The sequence below is a fragment of the Barbus barbus genome (genome assembly GCF_936440315.1).
Source record: "Barbus barbus genome assembly, chromosome: 14".
In the NCBI taxonomy this organism is placed as follows: Eukaryota; Metazoa; Chordata; class Actinopteri; order Cypriniformes; family Cyprinidae; genus Barbus; species Barbus barbus.
This window is the reverse complement of record NC_136742.1, coordinates 20,837,440-20,854,028: the sequence shown is the minus strand read 5'-3', so window position 1 is coordinate 20,854,028 and position 16,589 is coordinate 20,837,440. Positions and strand designations below refer to the sequence as shown.

Below are 16,589 nucleotides of genomic sequence, written 5' to 3'. Positions count from 1 at the left end.
AGCTGAAGGTGGGGTGATAAGCCGAATACAACCTAAAAAACTCCTTCTAGAAAGAGCGTGACATTCACACTCTGAGACCGGGGCAGATCTCAAAATAGAGATAAGATTTGCTCCGAAAGGTCAGAACAGAATGAGAATGTATTTCCAAAATGACTTAACCTTCAGTTAGAGCAAGACCTCTGCAGCTATTCTCTCTGCAAGTGGTTTGATCAAATATTGAAAGAAAGTCTTTGTAATCATTGTGCAAATAGCAGCATACACTTGCTGTAACACCTTGACATGGGCAGATACAGAACAAATGATTGCAACTGCCACAGAAAGCCAAACCAAACACATAACAAACAAAACAACCCGGGCCGATACATAATCTTTCACGTTATGGCTCTCCTGCGCTTTATGTTGCTCCCAAAAAGCGTAAAATATCTCTAACTGCTCATATGCTTTACTTCCTCCCAAAAAGTCTTTATGTCAAACCATCAGCAATTCTACAATGGAGGAGGGAGAGGAGGTAAGGTTGGATGACGGTGTAGAAGAGGTTCCACTGGTTTTGTTCAACCACCCTGTCTCTGTCTCTATGTATGAACAAAACAGAGGAAGCAGCTGTCCTCAGAAACAGTTACTTGAATAACCCTGGCGGAAATTCCCACTGCATGCTACGTTCATGTAGCATGCATGTAATATGGTGAAATGTGCTTGTGGTGATTTGCTTGAGGCGTTTCTCTTTTACCACACTGCGTCCTATAATTGTCTGTCCGTAGGAATGAAGGTTTTCGGTTTGTTGTCTTCCTGTACTTCCTGTCTCTTTATGTCCGTACATCTCCGCACAGGATTTTGAAAAATACACATTTATTTAGATGGATTGCAACCAGCAGTGGTATTCACTTATATATGTTTTTGTGGAGTACTATTAGGAAACAGTTATACTTTTGGGTAATTGACCATTTCGTTTTCTTTAGTTGTTCTTTATAGACAAGCTGTGAAGGCTGTTTTTGTTTTGTTTCTTTCTTAATTATTTTTTTTTATGACTGCTGAGCGCATTACACTGCAAAACAACAACAACAACAACAACAAAAAACACTTTAAATCATTATTTTGTCCACTTAAAATATCTCAACCTCTTTAAAGGAAGTAAATGCATTTATTTGAGAACTGTCTAAGATATTAAGACTTGTTTTAAGAGCTTATAAAACAAAAATAATAAAATCTTTATAGTGCTACAATTAAATATAGCATTTAGTTTAATTAACATTCAGTTAATCACTGAACATAAACATTGTAAAAAAAAATCTAATAAAAATAAATCTAAAACTGTAATGTACATTGGAAAATAGTATTAAAATAAAAACAAAATGATCTTATTCAATTTTAAGTAAATTTATCTTGTTTTAAGAATGTTTAGATATTTTTGCTGACAACAAGGTCACATGTTCATCTGCCAGCTATTTATTTATTTATGAAAGATAATAGATAAGTCAACATATGCCTATGCGGCAAGGGTATATATGTTATACAAAATGTACAAACTAATCTATATAAGCCATGATGTCTAGTTTGTATTCTCCTGTGTGGTGCATGCTTGTGGCATGGGGTGCTGAGAATGGTTGTTTTGTCTTTTCTGATGTTAATTCTTTTCCTTTCAGGTCTTTGTGTGGCCAAATTACACCCATTTACATCCCAGTACTGCTTGTCCAGCATGCAGCATTATGCAGTTTGTCTCTGACTCGCTGAAAAATATTGCAGTGTCTCCTTTGTCCTGTTTGAAGCATTTGTGTCCCTCAGGATGATTAAAAAACCCTTTAGCTATGTAGTCTTGGTGTTTTCTCGAGCACAACTAGTTCAAGCATTGCATGGCTTTTACTGAGGCTTCAATGTGTTTGTAAAGAGAGGTGTTCTCTTTTTTCCAGCTAAGATGTCACGGAAATTAAGCTTGCCTACTGAGCTAAAGCCAGACTTGGGTAAGCCTTGACTTTGTGTTCATGCTATACAGCTTTTGAATGTGGAGTCCATCAGCACATTATCAGAAACTGGAGGGTCCACATGCTCAGAAGCTTTGAACATCTCATCTCAGTTAGCCCAAGACGATGGTGGCTTCAGAATTCCCAAACATTCAAGAGTTTATAATGAGTTTCTGATATTGAAACATGAGTTATGAAATACAGTTTATCAGAAAAGGTCCATCTGAAGCTAATTTTCTTATGTATTGATTTGTGGGTCTGACATACATTTGGGTCATGGCTGTATTGGTTTATCAAAGGGCTTGTGTGAGTGTCTCCATATATTGTACACATAAGCATGGCCAAAACCACAGCATCACTTTCATGTAGTCAGGGTCCTCTGTCAGTCTTCCTAACTCTTATCCCGAATAACTCAAGTCAGCATTTGCCAGTTCAGCATTTGCTGGTATATAATTCAGTATCAGATTCAGTTCGGTCATCACTTTCCAGCAGGAGTGTTTTTAAGGGAATTCCCTCAAGGAGTACTTTTCTGGAATTGCACTGATTTGAAATGGAAATCAGATGAGTAGGTTGATGTAAAAATAATTTCCCTTCACATATCATTGCCATATATAAACTTCTACAGGATATCAGTTAATTGTTTTGAATAAAGAAACTTTAAATGTATAAAATTGCTCATATGTTTGGGATCATTAATTTATTTATTTTAAGTAAGGATACATTTCATTGATCAAAAATGACATGTATAATGATAGTTTGCACAAAAATATTAAGCAGCACAACTTTCTTCAGCATTGATAATATTAAGAAATATAACAATAAGCATCAATTATTGGGGTCTAAGCACAAATGGTTTGTGTTGACGATACAATTATACAATGACCACGTCTCTTTTTAAATATTATTATTCTTAAGTGCTTTTTTATGGAAGTATTTTTCTATATACTATATTAAAATAGGCAAATTCAAAATTGGACAGCAACTCATTGAAGACTGGTGTAATGGCTGCTGAAAATTCAGCTTTGCCATCACAGAAATACATTTTAAAATATGTTAAAATAGAAAACATATATATTAAATTGTAACAGTATTTCACAATATAACTGATTTTGCTATATTTTTGATAAAATAAATGGAAGCTTGTTGAGCTTGTTGAGTTTTTTTTTTCCAAAATTTTGAACGGTATAGTGTAGGTTTTAAATGAGGAAGATATTATGTCATAATAATGGAAACTAAAATTTCTTTCTCTGTCACATTCTTCCATAATTTTTATTTATTTATTTGTTGTTTGTTTGTTTTTGATTTCTAGACTCTTGGATAACTTGGATAGGATGACCAGACGACTAGTTTTTCCCAGAATAGTCCCATTTTCAGACCCCTTTAACATGTCCAGATGCAGATTTATTTTAGAAGATGTGCTAGTAGAGCCAATTTTCAAATAAATGAGGTCGGGTAAAAGGGTCTAAAATATGTAAGTGTTCCAGGAAAATAGGGCATCTGGTCATCCCAATCTTGGGAATTCCATTTGTCTCCATCACACTGGAGAGACTGCATCATTTCCCACATCAAATATAATTTTCTCACCACTGAAGGATATTATATATTTTAACTTGTGCATAAACCACAATCACAAAGGGAACACGTTTATTTAGTTTTTAATTCTGCTCAAGACGAAGAGGCTGATATGGAAAAAGTGATCTGTCAATCTGTGAATCTGTTTGTTGTCATCTCAGTGTGGGGGCTTTACCTTTTTGTGTTTTTCTCTCTACTGTCCTACTCTCTGTATGTCCCCCGCGGGGTTCCATACCTCTAGACAACAGGGACAACTCCTTCAGCCGCTCACGGAGCTCCAGTGTGACCAGTATTGACAAGGAGGCACGAGAGATCATCACATCTTTCTATTTCTGTGAGACATACAACCGCAAAGCAGATGGCGGACTTACACCTAGTCTGTGGGTTGGCACGTCCTTGGGCACAGTCTTGGCAGTCTCCCTCAACATGCCCCCTCCTGGAGAGCAGAGGCTTCTGCAACCAGTCATGGTCTCCCCTTGTGGTAAGTTAGCATATTAGAGGTTTAAAGGAATAGTTCACCCATAAATGAAAAATGACTGAAAATGTACTCTGCCTGAGCCCATCCAAGATGTATATGAGTTTGTTCCTTCATCGGAACAGGTTGGAAGAAATTTAACATTATATCACTTGCTCACGAATGGATCCTCTGCAGTGAATGGGTTTCACTGATTCCAAACAGCTGATAAAAACATCACAATAATCTATAAGTAATCACACAACTCCAGTCAATCAATTAACATCTTTTAAAGCATAAAGCTGTTTGTTTGTAATAAATTAACTGTCACTTCTGGCCAAAATGCAAGTCCATAATAATCTTCTCACATCAAAATCTATTGACTTATTTGTGTACAACTGTTTTCACTTCTTGATCTGTGGATATAATGCGTTATGGTTTACGGACTCATATTTTGGCCAGAAGCAAAGGTTTAAAGTGAAAGCACATTAATTATGGACTTGTGAATTATTGTGATGGTTTTATCAGCTGTTTGAACTGTCATACTGACGGCACCCATTCATTGCAGCGGATTCATTGGTGAGAAAGTGATGTAATGCTAAATTTCTCTAAACCTGTTCTGATGAAGAAACAAAGTCATCTACATCCTGGATGAAATTTTTAACATTGTAATTTTTGGATCAACTATTCCTTTAATTTGAAGGTTGGTTTGTTTGACTGACATCTCAACCCTCTCTGTACAGGTACTCTTGTCAAGTTGAAGGGCAGCATCCTCCGGATGGCTTTCCTAGATTCTACTGGGTCTCTCCTCTCTTCTGCTTTTGAGCCATGGTACGAACCCAATGCCCCTGCCAACGGAGAGGAGCGGGACAAGGTCCGTAAGAGACGGCCGGTGTCTGTCTCCCCATCCACATCCCAGGAACTGAATGAAAACCAATATGCTGTGCTGTGCTCTGAGAAACAGGCCAAAGTCATATCCTTGCCCTCTCAGACCTGCGTATTTAAACACAACATCACTGAAACATCTTTTGTGCTGCGGGCAGATGTGGTACAGATGAACACTGGCATTTGTGTGGCCTGCTTCTGTGCCAATGGACACATCATGACCCTCAGGTGAGAGAAGATGCCCTTAACATAAACCAGATGAGGGTTGATTTAAGTGCATTCATTTGGGACTGTGTGTTGGGATGTGTAAATACATACAAATCTATGAATCCACAATGATTAAACTGGGAAAACATAATATATTTGGTTTGTAAATAATATTATGTTTATATATTTATTTTAACACTTAGATAAAACTTTAGCAATTTGCATTATTAAGCATGTAAAACATTTTTCATTTTATATGAAACAATATCATACATAATACACTGCCTTTCAACAGTTTGGGGTTGGTACTATTTTTTATGTTTTTGAAAGATATCACTATGTTCAACCAGGCTGCATTTTTATTTATTTTTTACAGGTAAAATCAGTTTTGAAATATTATTACAATTTAAAATAACTTTTCTATTCTAATATATTTTAAAATGTAATTGAGTCTTGTGATGGCAAATCTGAATTTTCAGCAGCCATTACTCCAGCCTTCAGTGTCACATGATCCTTCAGAAATCATTCTAATATGCTGATTTTTTTTTTTTTTTGAACAATGTGTTTATTGTTTTTGATTATGCAAGACAGGTAACAGAGAAACACATTTCCATTCCGTCGCAGTTGTTTCCCACCCCAACAATAGAACATCACTCTCTTCTCCCCTATAGAAATACACAAAATTCTCATACAAGAGACAATTTAAATGCAAAACAAATATCGCAAGGTACCCAAAAACCAAATATACATTACTGTACTTTACACATAAAAGTTACATTTTCCAACAAAACAAAACAAAAAAAACAAACAGACACTATACATAGTTACACCTCCTGTAGTAAATGACCAATATTATTGTTGTTAATGTAGTAATTAAACGGCTTCCATATTTCTTCATATACATCCATTTTGTTTTTAATAAAATATGTTATTTTTTCCATGGCCATACACTGTGCCATGGCATTAATCCAAGTTCCAATAAATGGTGGATCAGGCCTTTTCCAGCTAAGAGCTATCATTCTTTTAGCTTGTAATATAGTATAATCTATGAATTTGCGCTGCTGAAGATTTAGTTTAAGGTTCTTTGGATATAAATGTAGCAAAATCATTTTTGCATCTAGGGGAATATTCAAGGGTACAATTATCTTTGTAATATTAATCACTTCCACCCAAAAGTCTCTAATAATGTTGCATTCCCAAACACAATGCACAAATGAACCCTGAGCCTCTCTGCATTTAAAGCATGTATCAGGAATATTTTTATTAAACCTATTTAGTTTGACAGGAGTTATGTAAGTCTGCATCAACCAGTTATATTGAATTAGTTTTAAGCTAACGCTACCTAACTGTTTCTGGGAGTTTTTACAGACTTGTCTCCATTCATCCTCAGATATATCCTCATTCAATCCCATCTTCCATAATTCAAGTTTCGGGGTTGTTGATTCAGTAGACCCTGATACAAGCCAGTTGTAAAAAACTGATATTAAACCTTTAATATGCTGATTTGGGGCTCAAGAAACATTTCTTATAATGATCAATGTCGAAAACATATTTTTGTGGAAACTAGCATTAGAAATTTTATGTATGAATAAAATTGTCTTTACTACCTTTTTTGATTGTAAATTATGCTTAACCATAATTTACATCTTAATAACAAAGAAAAGAATAAAAATTACTGGCAACTGTAATGTGATTTTAAACATGTAAAGAATTGATATTAAATAAATAAATAACATATACAGTATATTGAATCCTACACTTTTCAAGACTCCAGCTCAGTCAGCCTTTAAAGCTTTGTTTATCCGCAGACTGCCTGGTGATGTGTTTCAGTGATGTGAGGAATTGTTTGTAGCTTGATATTGATACACTGTAACACATGCAGTAAATTTGACTGTTCAGCAAAGTCGGAGCCAGGGGGCCTGTTGCTATTGCAACATAGATCTAATCACTGTATTGCTCTCCGAATCGCTTTGGCTTATAAATCTTCAGAGGACAGAAAGGCAGACAAATATCTGTGTGTGTTTGTCTGTAGGAAGGTCAAAGTTAACCATCAAACATGAAGACCTTGGGGGTATTACTGCAGATAGCATCTACAAATATCCTTAATGTTTGTTTCCTGTAATTTAAAGGGACATTTTGAAGGACAAAATCAGCATTGCCATAGTCTCAGTATTGCAGTTCTTGAATAATAGAGGAGGTGAGAAATCCCAGAGCTGAAGAAATGTCTCACTGTGTCATGCTGTTTCAGTCTGCCAGGGTTGAGACCACTGCTGGATGTAAATTACCTACCCCTGACAGATATGCGGATAGCGAGAACGTTCTGCTTCACCAACCTCGGCCAGGCCTTGTACCTAACTTCCCCTACTGAGATCCAGAGGATCACCTACAGCCAGGAGGTCTGCGAGAACTTACAGGTGAGCAAAAGTGTTCTTCTAAACTCTTCTGTTGCACAGTATTTACGATGATGCTGAAGATGATCATAATGATGATGATTTAATTGTGTAACAGGAGATGCTAGGTGAGCTGTTTACTCCGGTGGAGACGCCTGAAGCTCCTAACAGGGGATTCTTTAAGGGTCTGTTCGGAGGAGGAGCACAGTCTCTAGACAGAGAAGAGCTCTGTGAGTTCTTTTTCATTATCTACTCTTTACCCTTAGATGCCTAAAATATCACAGCAAGAATGGTACATTAGGAATGTAGACCACTAACAGAGAGATGATCATTTAGATGTGGGGAGTCTGGAGCTAGTTGTCGCACTTTTTACTCCAGTAAATATATTTTTCAGGGTAGGTTTATTTTTGTAAGTCAGATTCTCAATAGGCACAAATGATTTCCCAGTCACAATAGATGTTGCCATTGAAAAGCCAAAATTGTTGCTATTATCATTGTTAAATTGTTATCATTAATACATTTATACAAAACTACAGCATCTAATACATACTGGCAAGAAAAAAATAATATAAAATAACTGGCATGTATGCCAGTGTATTTTATTGTGCATGGCGTTTCAATTGTTTACCCAACAACTATTACAAAAATATAATTATATTAAATAATTCACTGATTATTCAGATATAACATGGTCTTGAACAAGGCATTTGAATCCAACATACAAAACATTTACATTTATGAAACTACATAGATACATTTGAACAAAATCCTATTACCAATGTTGTTATTGTTCACTAAAAATATAAAAATGTTTTTTTGTTAATTGAAATATAAATAGATGAAAATCTTGAACTTAAAAAACCTAAACAGAAAAATAGAAATGTTGCCTGGGCAACTAACTGAAATAAGGTGAAGTTACTGAAATGACTAAAACTTAAAATAATGAATTAATGCTAAATTGAAACATTTTTGGTAACACTTAAACCCTTTAAGTAAAATGCATAACGAAGTGTTATTAAAGGGTGTAATGGATTATAATTATTCTTAATGTGCGTTGTAATACATTATATCTTGTGAATAATTATAACCAAATTTAAAATGCATAGTGTAACAATGAATTGATACGCGTTTTAATGTATTAAATGTGGTTACAATTATTCATGAGATTGTACAGTGCATTATAAAGGTGCATTACAAGGTATAATTAATGCATTAAAACTAATTTTATAATGCATTACTTCTAAAAGACTTTAAGTAAAGTGTTTCCATATTTCTTTTTCTTAAATTTAATAAATATGACAAAAGCACATAAGAATATATATGTTTGTATAATAAATAATGCAAAAATAACACTGTTGACAACTGTGACATCTAGCCTAGGTGCTTCCTGTGCCTCTTTGCCATCTTAATGAGCTCTGTTCTCAAAGATCTTCACTATGTTGTCGTAACAGAGAGCTAATTTGTGCTCTGTTGTGCTGTCACCTCATTTGCAGCATTCTTTTCTCCTCTTCTTTTCACACTCTGCTTCTGTATTTGTTTTTCAGTCGGCGAATCAGGAGCCGGAAAAGCACCACGCAGTCTCGCTCAGCACATTCCAGGTCCTGGGGGTATAGAAGGCATGAAGGGGGCAGCGTCAGGCATCGTGGGTGATCTCGCTCGAGCTCGGATAGCGTTGGATGAGAGAGGGCAAAAACTGAGCGAGGTGGAAGAGCGGACGGCAGCCATGATGGCCAGCGCTGACACATTCTCCAAACACGCTCATGAGGTATAGCGTTACCACCACTGACGCCAATAACAGATGAATCACTTCGTAAAAATAGCTAAACATTTATATTACATAAGTTCATTTTTATGTGCATTATAATCATTGTGGCAGCACAGCTGGTGTCACTAACTTTGATCTTCTTTTTTACTCCCTGTTGCAGATGATGCTAAAGTGTAAGGATAAAAAATGGTACCAGTTCTGATCTCCGCAAAACAGCAGAGCCCAAAGGGACTCAGGAGTTCTCCTACACAGCCTTGTTCATCCGTAATCCTTCTCCCACTCCCACTCCCATCTTTATCTCTCCTCTGCTGGACCAGTGGGATCCCTCGCTCTTTCCTAGCACAATATTAAAAACAGTCTGCTTACAGAACTGCTGCACAGACTGAGAGCGGCCCCAATCTGAGGAATACCATACCATGATGGCGTCCAATCTTCCGTTTTTGTTTGTTTGTTTAATATCGCCAATCCTCTCTCATGGCGGCTGGGCTTTGCACGCCATGAAATTCCATTTCTTCTCTCAGTCTTTGAATTGTTTTGTGCTGTTATTTTTTGCAATCACGTCCTGCCTCCCACATTGGAGAGCAGTAAGTAGTCAAAAAAGACAGACTAAAACAAAAAATACAATAACTAAACAAACATCATGAAAAAAAAGAGTATATATACATAATTCTATATAAATCTCCATTAAAGTCTGTAAAAATGCCATATTCGCTATTGACTGTCAAGGAAAACTGAAATACGAAGACACCAGGTGAAGCACGGAAAGAGCTCCGTTTACTGGAAATGATGTCATAACATGGAGGAGTCAAACCTTTCAGAAGAAGAGAGAACATCTCCCTTCTCCAAAAAAAATTACTTGGTATAGTTCTGTACATTTTTTTTCTTCTAAGTTGCCCCTTTGGTTTACTTACCATTTGCATATTTATTTATTTATTTTTTATTTATTTAGCAAAAAACTAGAAATAATTCGTAAAATCAACTGTAAATGTCTAATTAAATATACAATGCTTTTGGGTGATATTTTTACGGAATTATTGTCAATATCACTACAATAATGCTTTACATTAAAGTACCATCTAGAGGGTTTATAAGAAGTTGACATGATCCAGAGAATTAAAGGACAGATCTATGTGGTAAATGAATGAATTATGAAATAACTATTTATAAACCAACCATGAGTGATTTAATGATGGTATTTTCATGCAATACATTATACAGATGAACTTTCTATGAAACTCTGCACAGAAAATATCTGGTCTGGACTGCGTTGTGAAAGAAAGTTGGGAAAAAATTAAGGTTTAAAGTTAGCCATGTTTTTTGGGGTAGACAGCCATATAGACCTCAACAGCTAAAACATTTGTTGTGACTGAAAATTACATCACAGTCTCTTCAGCGTTGACTCTGGGATTTGATTTTGTCCATTAGACCAGCTTTCTCATTCCTGCATACTGCATAGATTTAATATAGACGCTTTAGTTGAACATGTAGAGATTGTACTTCAGTAAATATTTTGCTCCACATTTCATTTGTTAAATAAAAAGCACTTACTGTACTCTTTTTCATACCTGGAAATTTGGAGCAGTTTTCCAGCTCTAATCTTTGGTGACTTGAGACTTGATTATATGCGTGAACTAGGGCGGAACGCTTTCACTAACTTGGAAACAATATTCATTGTAGTTCTGAATGTCAGGATAACATGTTTCTATCTGGTTTCACACTGGTGCTTCATGTGTAATGCAGTGGCACAGAACGTACTCCAAGATCATCTCTGTCTGTGAAAACAACTGCAATGAGTGTTAGGTGTACATTCCAAACCAGAAAACTAGAATTTAGTAACATTAAATACAAAAAAAAAAAAAAAAATTGTATGGCAAATGTCTTTCTTGTCCCATTTCTCCCTTGAAACCACATTTTAGTGCCATTATATTTATTTGTGGTTTGCAAGAAATGCTGCTATATATGTTGCATTGATCACATGATCCATTGTCGTTCCAGATACTGATTTTTACTTGCCTCTCTGCCCAAAGTTTTTTGCCATTCTATGAATGAAAGAAATAGTTTGACAATCTGTGAGCATTAATTGCGAGTGGTCCAGGCCATACTGACCCTAAGACAGTTGCCATATCTTTACAAACGCCAAAGATTTTCTTTCATTGAGTTCTGTATTCCACTGACTGTGTTCGACAGCTGCTTGTGTCTGAAGTACCACTGCATATTTCACCAGTAACAGTGTTGAGGACTTTTCTGATGTTTTTGGCTGTGTGCTAGTCTGCCTTTCGTGTGTTTCGTATGCCGTACTTCAAACAAAGAAAAATGGGGGGAAAAAACAAAACAAAACGAAGCCAATCTCTCTCAGACTCTAAATGTTTCTCTGTGTTGGACTCTATATTCTCTGTAGATGTGTTCCCATGCCATGGTGTTATAGTGTTTCTGAAGACCGGGTTTGATTTTGAATATCTCGCTCGTATGTCATCTCTCTTGATTAACTAATTAAATTATATTTGTACAATGTGTATTTTTCTCTGCAGTACTGTATTTCCCTGAATAGAAATCCTTGTCATATTTTTAATCATCGATTATTAAAATTTATTTTTATATATGCTTTGAGGAGGACGTATTTTGAGCTCTGTTACTTGTCTTCATATCTTTGTTTTCTGTTGTGTGGTCTGTTTGTTCATGCCATCATTGACACAACAGGGTGATTTTTGAATTCAGCATGAGTGAGTGAGCTTTTCCTTCAAATTCTCGCAGTGTGGTTCAGTATATAAATGCCATACATTTGATTATCTGTGTTGGAAAATACATTTTAGGCCCTGACATGGTTGATGCAATTCAAAACCAAAAATTGTTTTCCAAGATGGTGGCTCATGCACTCATGAGATATTCCCAGGAAATATTTGATGTTCTAGGTTGCTATTTTGTCATTGTCAATCGATAAAGTATCCAATCAGCCGTGTTGAACTGTAATGCTGTAAATGTCAGTAAAAGTGTTCTAACTCCAGCAGAATTTATTTTAGAATTTAACTTCAGTTCATTCATGTCTGTTTCAGAGAGGTTTCAGACTCACTCTTGATGTGAACCTGGTTGTTTGCCCTTTGTAATCTTTCATGACTAAGGAGAAGAAGTTCTTGTTGCTTTCTTGGCTTTAATTTAATTTAATTTATTCATTTTGTAATGTTTCATGTTGACTTTAAGTGAATTGTTTTATTTGTCTCAGACAGAACATTCTTACCTGAAATATTACACATTTAACATGCAGAAGAACCTCATTCATTTTCTGTCCTGAATATAACGGTTATCAGTGGGTTGCAGTATTTTCTCATTGTAGCCAATTTCTTGTACAGTTTTATGCAAATTTCACATGGATGTTTATGACTATCTGCTGCCACAACAATTTAGAATTTCTGTAGATAGAAATTACTGTGCAATGGAAAATAAAACGATTTAAAAATCTTTGCTGTGTTGTCTGGCTCATGGTTCCAGTTAGTAAAATCGGTTCTTGATCAGAATGGTTTGTAAAACCTTTATTAAACATGTAAAGAAGGAACAAAAAAGGTTTATGTAAATATCGGATTTGTATTCTTTATAAAGTCCTTTAAGAAGAGCATATATATTTATTTGTCAGTGTGTTGGCTGTGATTGGTTGGATGTTGCCTAATCACGCCCTCTACAATAATGCCAGGCAAACGACATGATTGTCAGAATTATATACACATCTTGTACCTTTTTTCTTTCTCCATATATATATATATATATATATATATATATATATATATATATATATTTCTATTGTAACTGCTTCCTTCTTTGTTGATGTAATGTTCTTATTAATTAAATTATTAATGACTGTTACATTCTGCTGACTTTTAAAGGGAAACATAAGGAAACTTATCTGTCCCACTTCTGCTAAACTCACCCTTATTGATCATGGAGGTGTACTATGATAAATATGGATATAGTATCTCAAAGCACTGAGAAGATATGAAAAGGATGCTGTTATACTATAAAATACCACAAGGAGGGGTAGTAAGACAAGGAAAAATGAGCAAACTGCGTCCGACTCTGGTTCAGCTAAAGGAATAAAAAATTTGATACAACAAAATGAAGAAAAAAAAATATATAAATTAATATATAAATTGAATAAAAAGCATCCACTAGAGCATAAACATTTTTCAGTTTTAAAGAGCACACAATTATAATAGTATGCATTTTGTATGAACCTATAGGGGTGAATTCAGGTCGATTGGGACACTTTTTGCCACTGAAATGACTAGGAGTGTCCCAAACAACCTGGATTAGTTATTATGAATATTAATGTTTTCTCCAATTGCCAACTACCGTTGTAAATTAAATTAGTTTTTATTTATTTTAGTGTAGTAATTTTGTTATTTGCTTTTGTCATTTTTAATAGTTCTTTAACCTAAACTTATTTATTTCCGTTTGTACATTTTTCATTTTCGTTTACAGTTTTTACGTTTAAGTTTTTCATTTAATTAGATTTTTTAGCATGCAAAAGACTAACAATCTTAATCTGATGTGTACATTGGCTTTTGTCTAGCCCAAATATCTATTTTGCCCAATTTCAAGGCAGGGGGCACCATAAGACTGTAGTATAAAGTGTACAGCGCGTGCAGCATCGCTTCTGATTTAAATCCTCTACCAGCAGCAGAGAGGAGACAGACAGCAGCTTGCCGTTTACATTTACCTTCCATGGCTTTGCCAAAACTAAAAGTCACAAAGTTTCGGATTAAAACGATACGGAAATAAATTCTGCATATTTGTTTTAAGAAGCGCCATGCCAGGGTTTCGTTTACCCCAAACTCTGACAAACTGACAGTTTTGACAGCGCGTGCCCAGATTCAAACCGTGTCTGCTCACCAACCGTCTCCTCGCTGAAGAAAACCGATCTTTTTCGCCGCCAGCACGATTACGCTGCTCAGCAAATAGTGGCAAGAAGTCTGAAACCACATGTGCTCGTCTCCAAACCGGAGAGACGCGGTTTCATTTGTCTTCAGAGAGGGAAAGAGTTAAGCCGTACTGACAGACACAAGGGAAGGAAGGACGGTCTCATGAGAGCGCTGGAGAAGAGCATTGGAAATTCACGCGGTGCGTAATATTCACGTTTCTTCTTGGCACTACTGCGCGAACAGTTGAAATAAACGAGGGGAAAATGTAGTCTTTCTGGATGATTATCAGTATAGCCACTTTAGACGCTAATCGTTGCCGGTGAATGGCTCTTTAAACGCGGCGAAGGGGGGCGGTAGTTGTGGAGTATATGGCAACGTCAAGTTGAAGGGTCTCGACATTGTCGGTATTAATAAACGCTGAAGTGCCCAGCACCCTCTGTTTAAGATTTATGGGCTTGTGGATATTTTCTAAACATCCCTTGCTATCAAAAAGTGGAGAGAAATGCTGAATGAAGACGTTTTGACTGGGATATTCACGTAAACCGCGGGCGCACGCGCTGTCAGTCACCTGCTCACAAAGGTAAACGCACCTTTACGCTTAAACACCTTTCAAAATGATGACCAACGGACCCAACATTGTCTACGAATGGCTGAAAACCCTTCAGCTGTGTCAGTATGTCGAGGCTTTTGTGGATAACGGATACGACGACTTGGAAGTTTGCAAACAAATCGGAGACCCGGACTTGGATGCCATCGGGGTGTTCATTCCGCACCACCGCCAGCGGATTCATGGTGCCGTGCAAAGGTTGAAAGATCACGAAAAGGAGACGGCCACCGGGCTCTATTTCACCCTGGAGCCGATGCCCCCGGTCTCACCTATATACACGATTCGCATGGCAGAGCAATGCGAGCCTAGGCTGCGGGGCTCCAGGTCATGGACCGAGCAGAGCAGTGATAGAGCGACGCGCAGCGTGGGGTACATGGGGGCGTCCAGGAATCTGACGCTGGGGAACCGCAAGGAGCTGGAAGTCTACCCAAAACTGAAGCTGAAGATCATGATCAGGGATAAACTGATTAGGGACGGGATAAACCTTGCCAAGCAGCCATACTCTAATAAGGTGAGTAGCTGTGTTTACTTTTTGTCCTGCGTTGGTATAAACCACGTGGCGTCCCCTCTTTCAGAAATTTGGATTGTAAACCGCCTCAGTTGGAAACACAAGCACCGTAAAAGGATAAAACCTTGGAGCTGTGTGATTAGAAGGAGAGGGTAACAGTATAGGACCGTCTGGCTTGGATGCAGGGATATGGAGGTTTGATGACTGGAACATTGCCTTAATCTGGTTTCCAAAATATGATCAATAGCCTACTGACCGATTTTAGACGCACTCTGCGTTTCTAATGGCTTTTTGAGATCAGTAGGTCAGCTAGAATTGATTGGCCTGTGCAGGAAATGCTCTCACACTGCATACATCCAACATTCAACACTGGATAATTCAAACCTGACCCATCTCCTTTTTGTGTGTGTGTTTGAGCACTGAGGCTGGACGTTCAAGGTGGATGCAGAATCAAGGGAGAGAGAGCCTCAGAGAGGTTGGGTGGGTGTGTGAATGTTGCAGCCCTGTATCAGATTGAGTATTCATTACACTTTATTATAGAGATTTAAAGGTGCAACAGGAGAATTCGGAAAATGCTAACTTTAGTCTGATAGCACCGATAGCGAATGTTTCACCCTCCCTGCAATCGTAGTTCAAAGCCACGCCCACTGAACGCACATATACGCACAAAGAGCAGAATACATGCAGAGACAACATTAAATTACTACAATAGGCTACATCAACGGTTCCCAATTACAGTCCTCACACCCTCCCCGCTCTGCACATTTCATATTTATATCTTATCACGTCCGACGGTTGTTCTGTTTGACCATAAGTCATAAGTGCCCTGCGAAGTGGACACCACCAGATATTTCGCCATGATTCCAGTTCAAAGCATATGTTCCATACAAAGGGCATTAAAGTGTGCGAGATGTGAATTTAAATTTGATTTATTTACAGAGGTATATTACCTTACACTTCTCTAGTAAGTTTCGTCTGTGTGAAGACGCTACGCAGCGCAATCCGTGAATGAATGTTCCGAGGTGAAATAAACTTAAACGGATTTCCTCTTCTGAGGGAGTAAGGAGCAATAAACATTTTGTAGGGAGTATGTCAATCGGTACACAGTTAATGCACGTAGCTCTCTTCTAAGGAGCTGGTTATTTGAATCAGGTGTGTTAACTAAGCGAGACATGCAAAATATGCAGAGCGGGGGGGCGCGAGCACTGGAATTGGGAACCACTGGGCTACATCATGTGTCATTCACCGGTGAGAAAACTTTATAGCACAGCTAGTAAAAAGTACTACAATACCATGAAGGAAGATCAGGTTGTTGAAGTGTGCCTGCCATTCTCGCTCT

General features: G+C 37.1%; 3 protein-coding genes across 6 annotated transcripts in view; all 3 read left to right on the top strand.

Annotated features, from left to right (window-relative positions):
• Window positions 1–11,068, top strand: part of LOC306879749 (syntaxin-binding protein 5-like) — a gene marked incomplete at its 5' end in the record, with an annotated part of 113,004 nt that extends 101,936 nt beyond the window's left edge. Inside the window, 8 exons of one of the 4 annotated variants that reach the window (XM_079432921.1) lie at window positions 461–508; window positions 1,905–1,955; window positions 3,769–4,008; window positions 4,725–5,094; window positions 7,322–7,487; window positions 7,582–7,693; window positions 9,008–9,228; window positions 9,389–11,068. In XM_079432921.1, the coding sequence (XP_079289047.1) occupies window positions 461–508; window positions 1,905–1,955; window positions 3,769–4,008; window positions 4,725–5,094; window positions 7,322–7,487; window positions 7,582–7,693; window positions 9,008–9,228; window positions 9,389–9,430 (1,250 nt within the window). In that variant the 3' untranslated portion in view covers window positions 9,431–11,068. Of the gene's footprint in view, window positions 1–460; window positions 509–1,904; window positions 1,956–3,726; window positions 4,009–4,724; window positions 5,095–7,321; window positions 7,488–7,581; window positions 7,694–9,007; window positions 9,229–9,388 lie in introns of all 4 variants that reach the window. The other 3 variants (XM_079432920.1, XM_079432922.1, XM_079432923.1) reach the window with 3 other exon arrangements.
• The window catches only part of LOC306879751 (enhancer of rudimentary homolog), a 1,222,178-nt gene that overhangs the window by 1,018,426 nt on the left and 187,163 nt on the right, over window positions 1–16,589 (top strand). The gene's annotated exons all lie outside the window — the stretch shown is intronic.
• LOC306880369 (sterile alpha motif domain-containing protein 5-like) overlaps window positions 14,750–16,589 on the top strand; it is a gene marked incomplete at both ends in the record, with an annotated part of 65,808 nt that continues 63,968 nt past the window's right edge. The window contains one exon of the mRNA XM_079433864.1: window positions 14,750–15,253. Within this exon, the coding sequence (XP_079289990.1) occupies window positions 14,750–15,253 (504 nt within the window). The remainder of the gene's footprint in view (window positions 15,254–16,589) is intronic.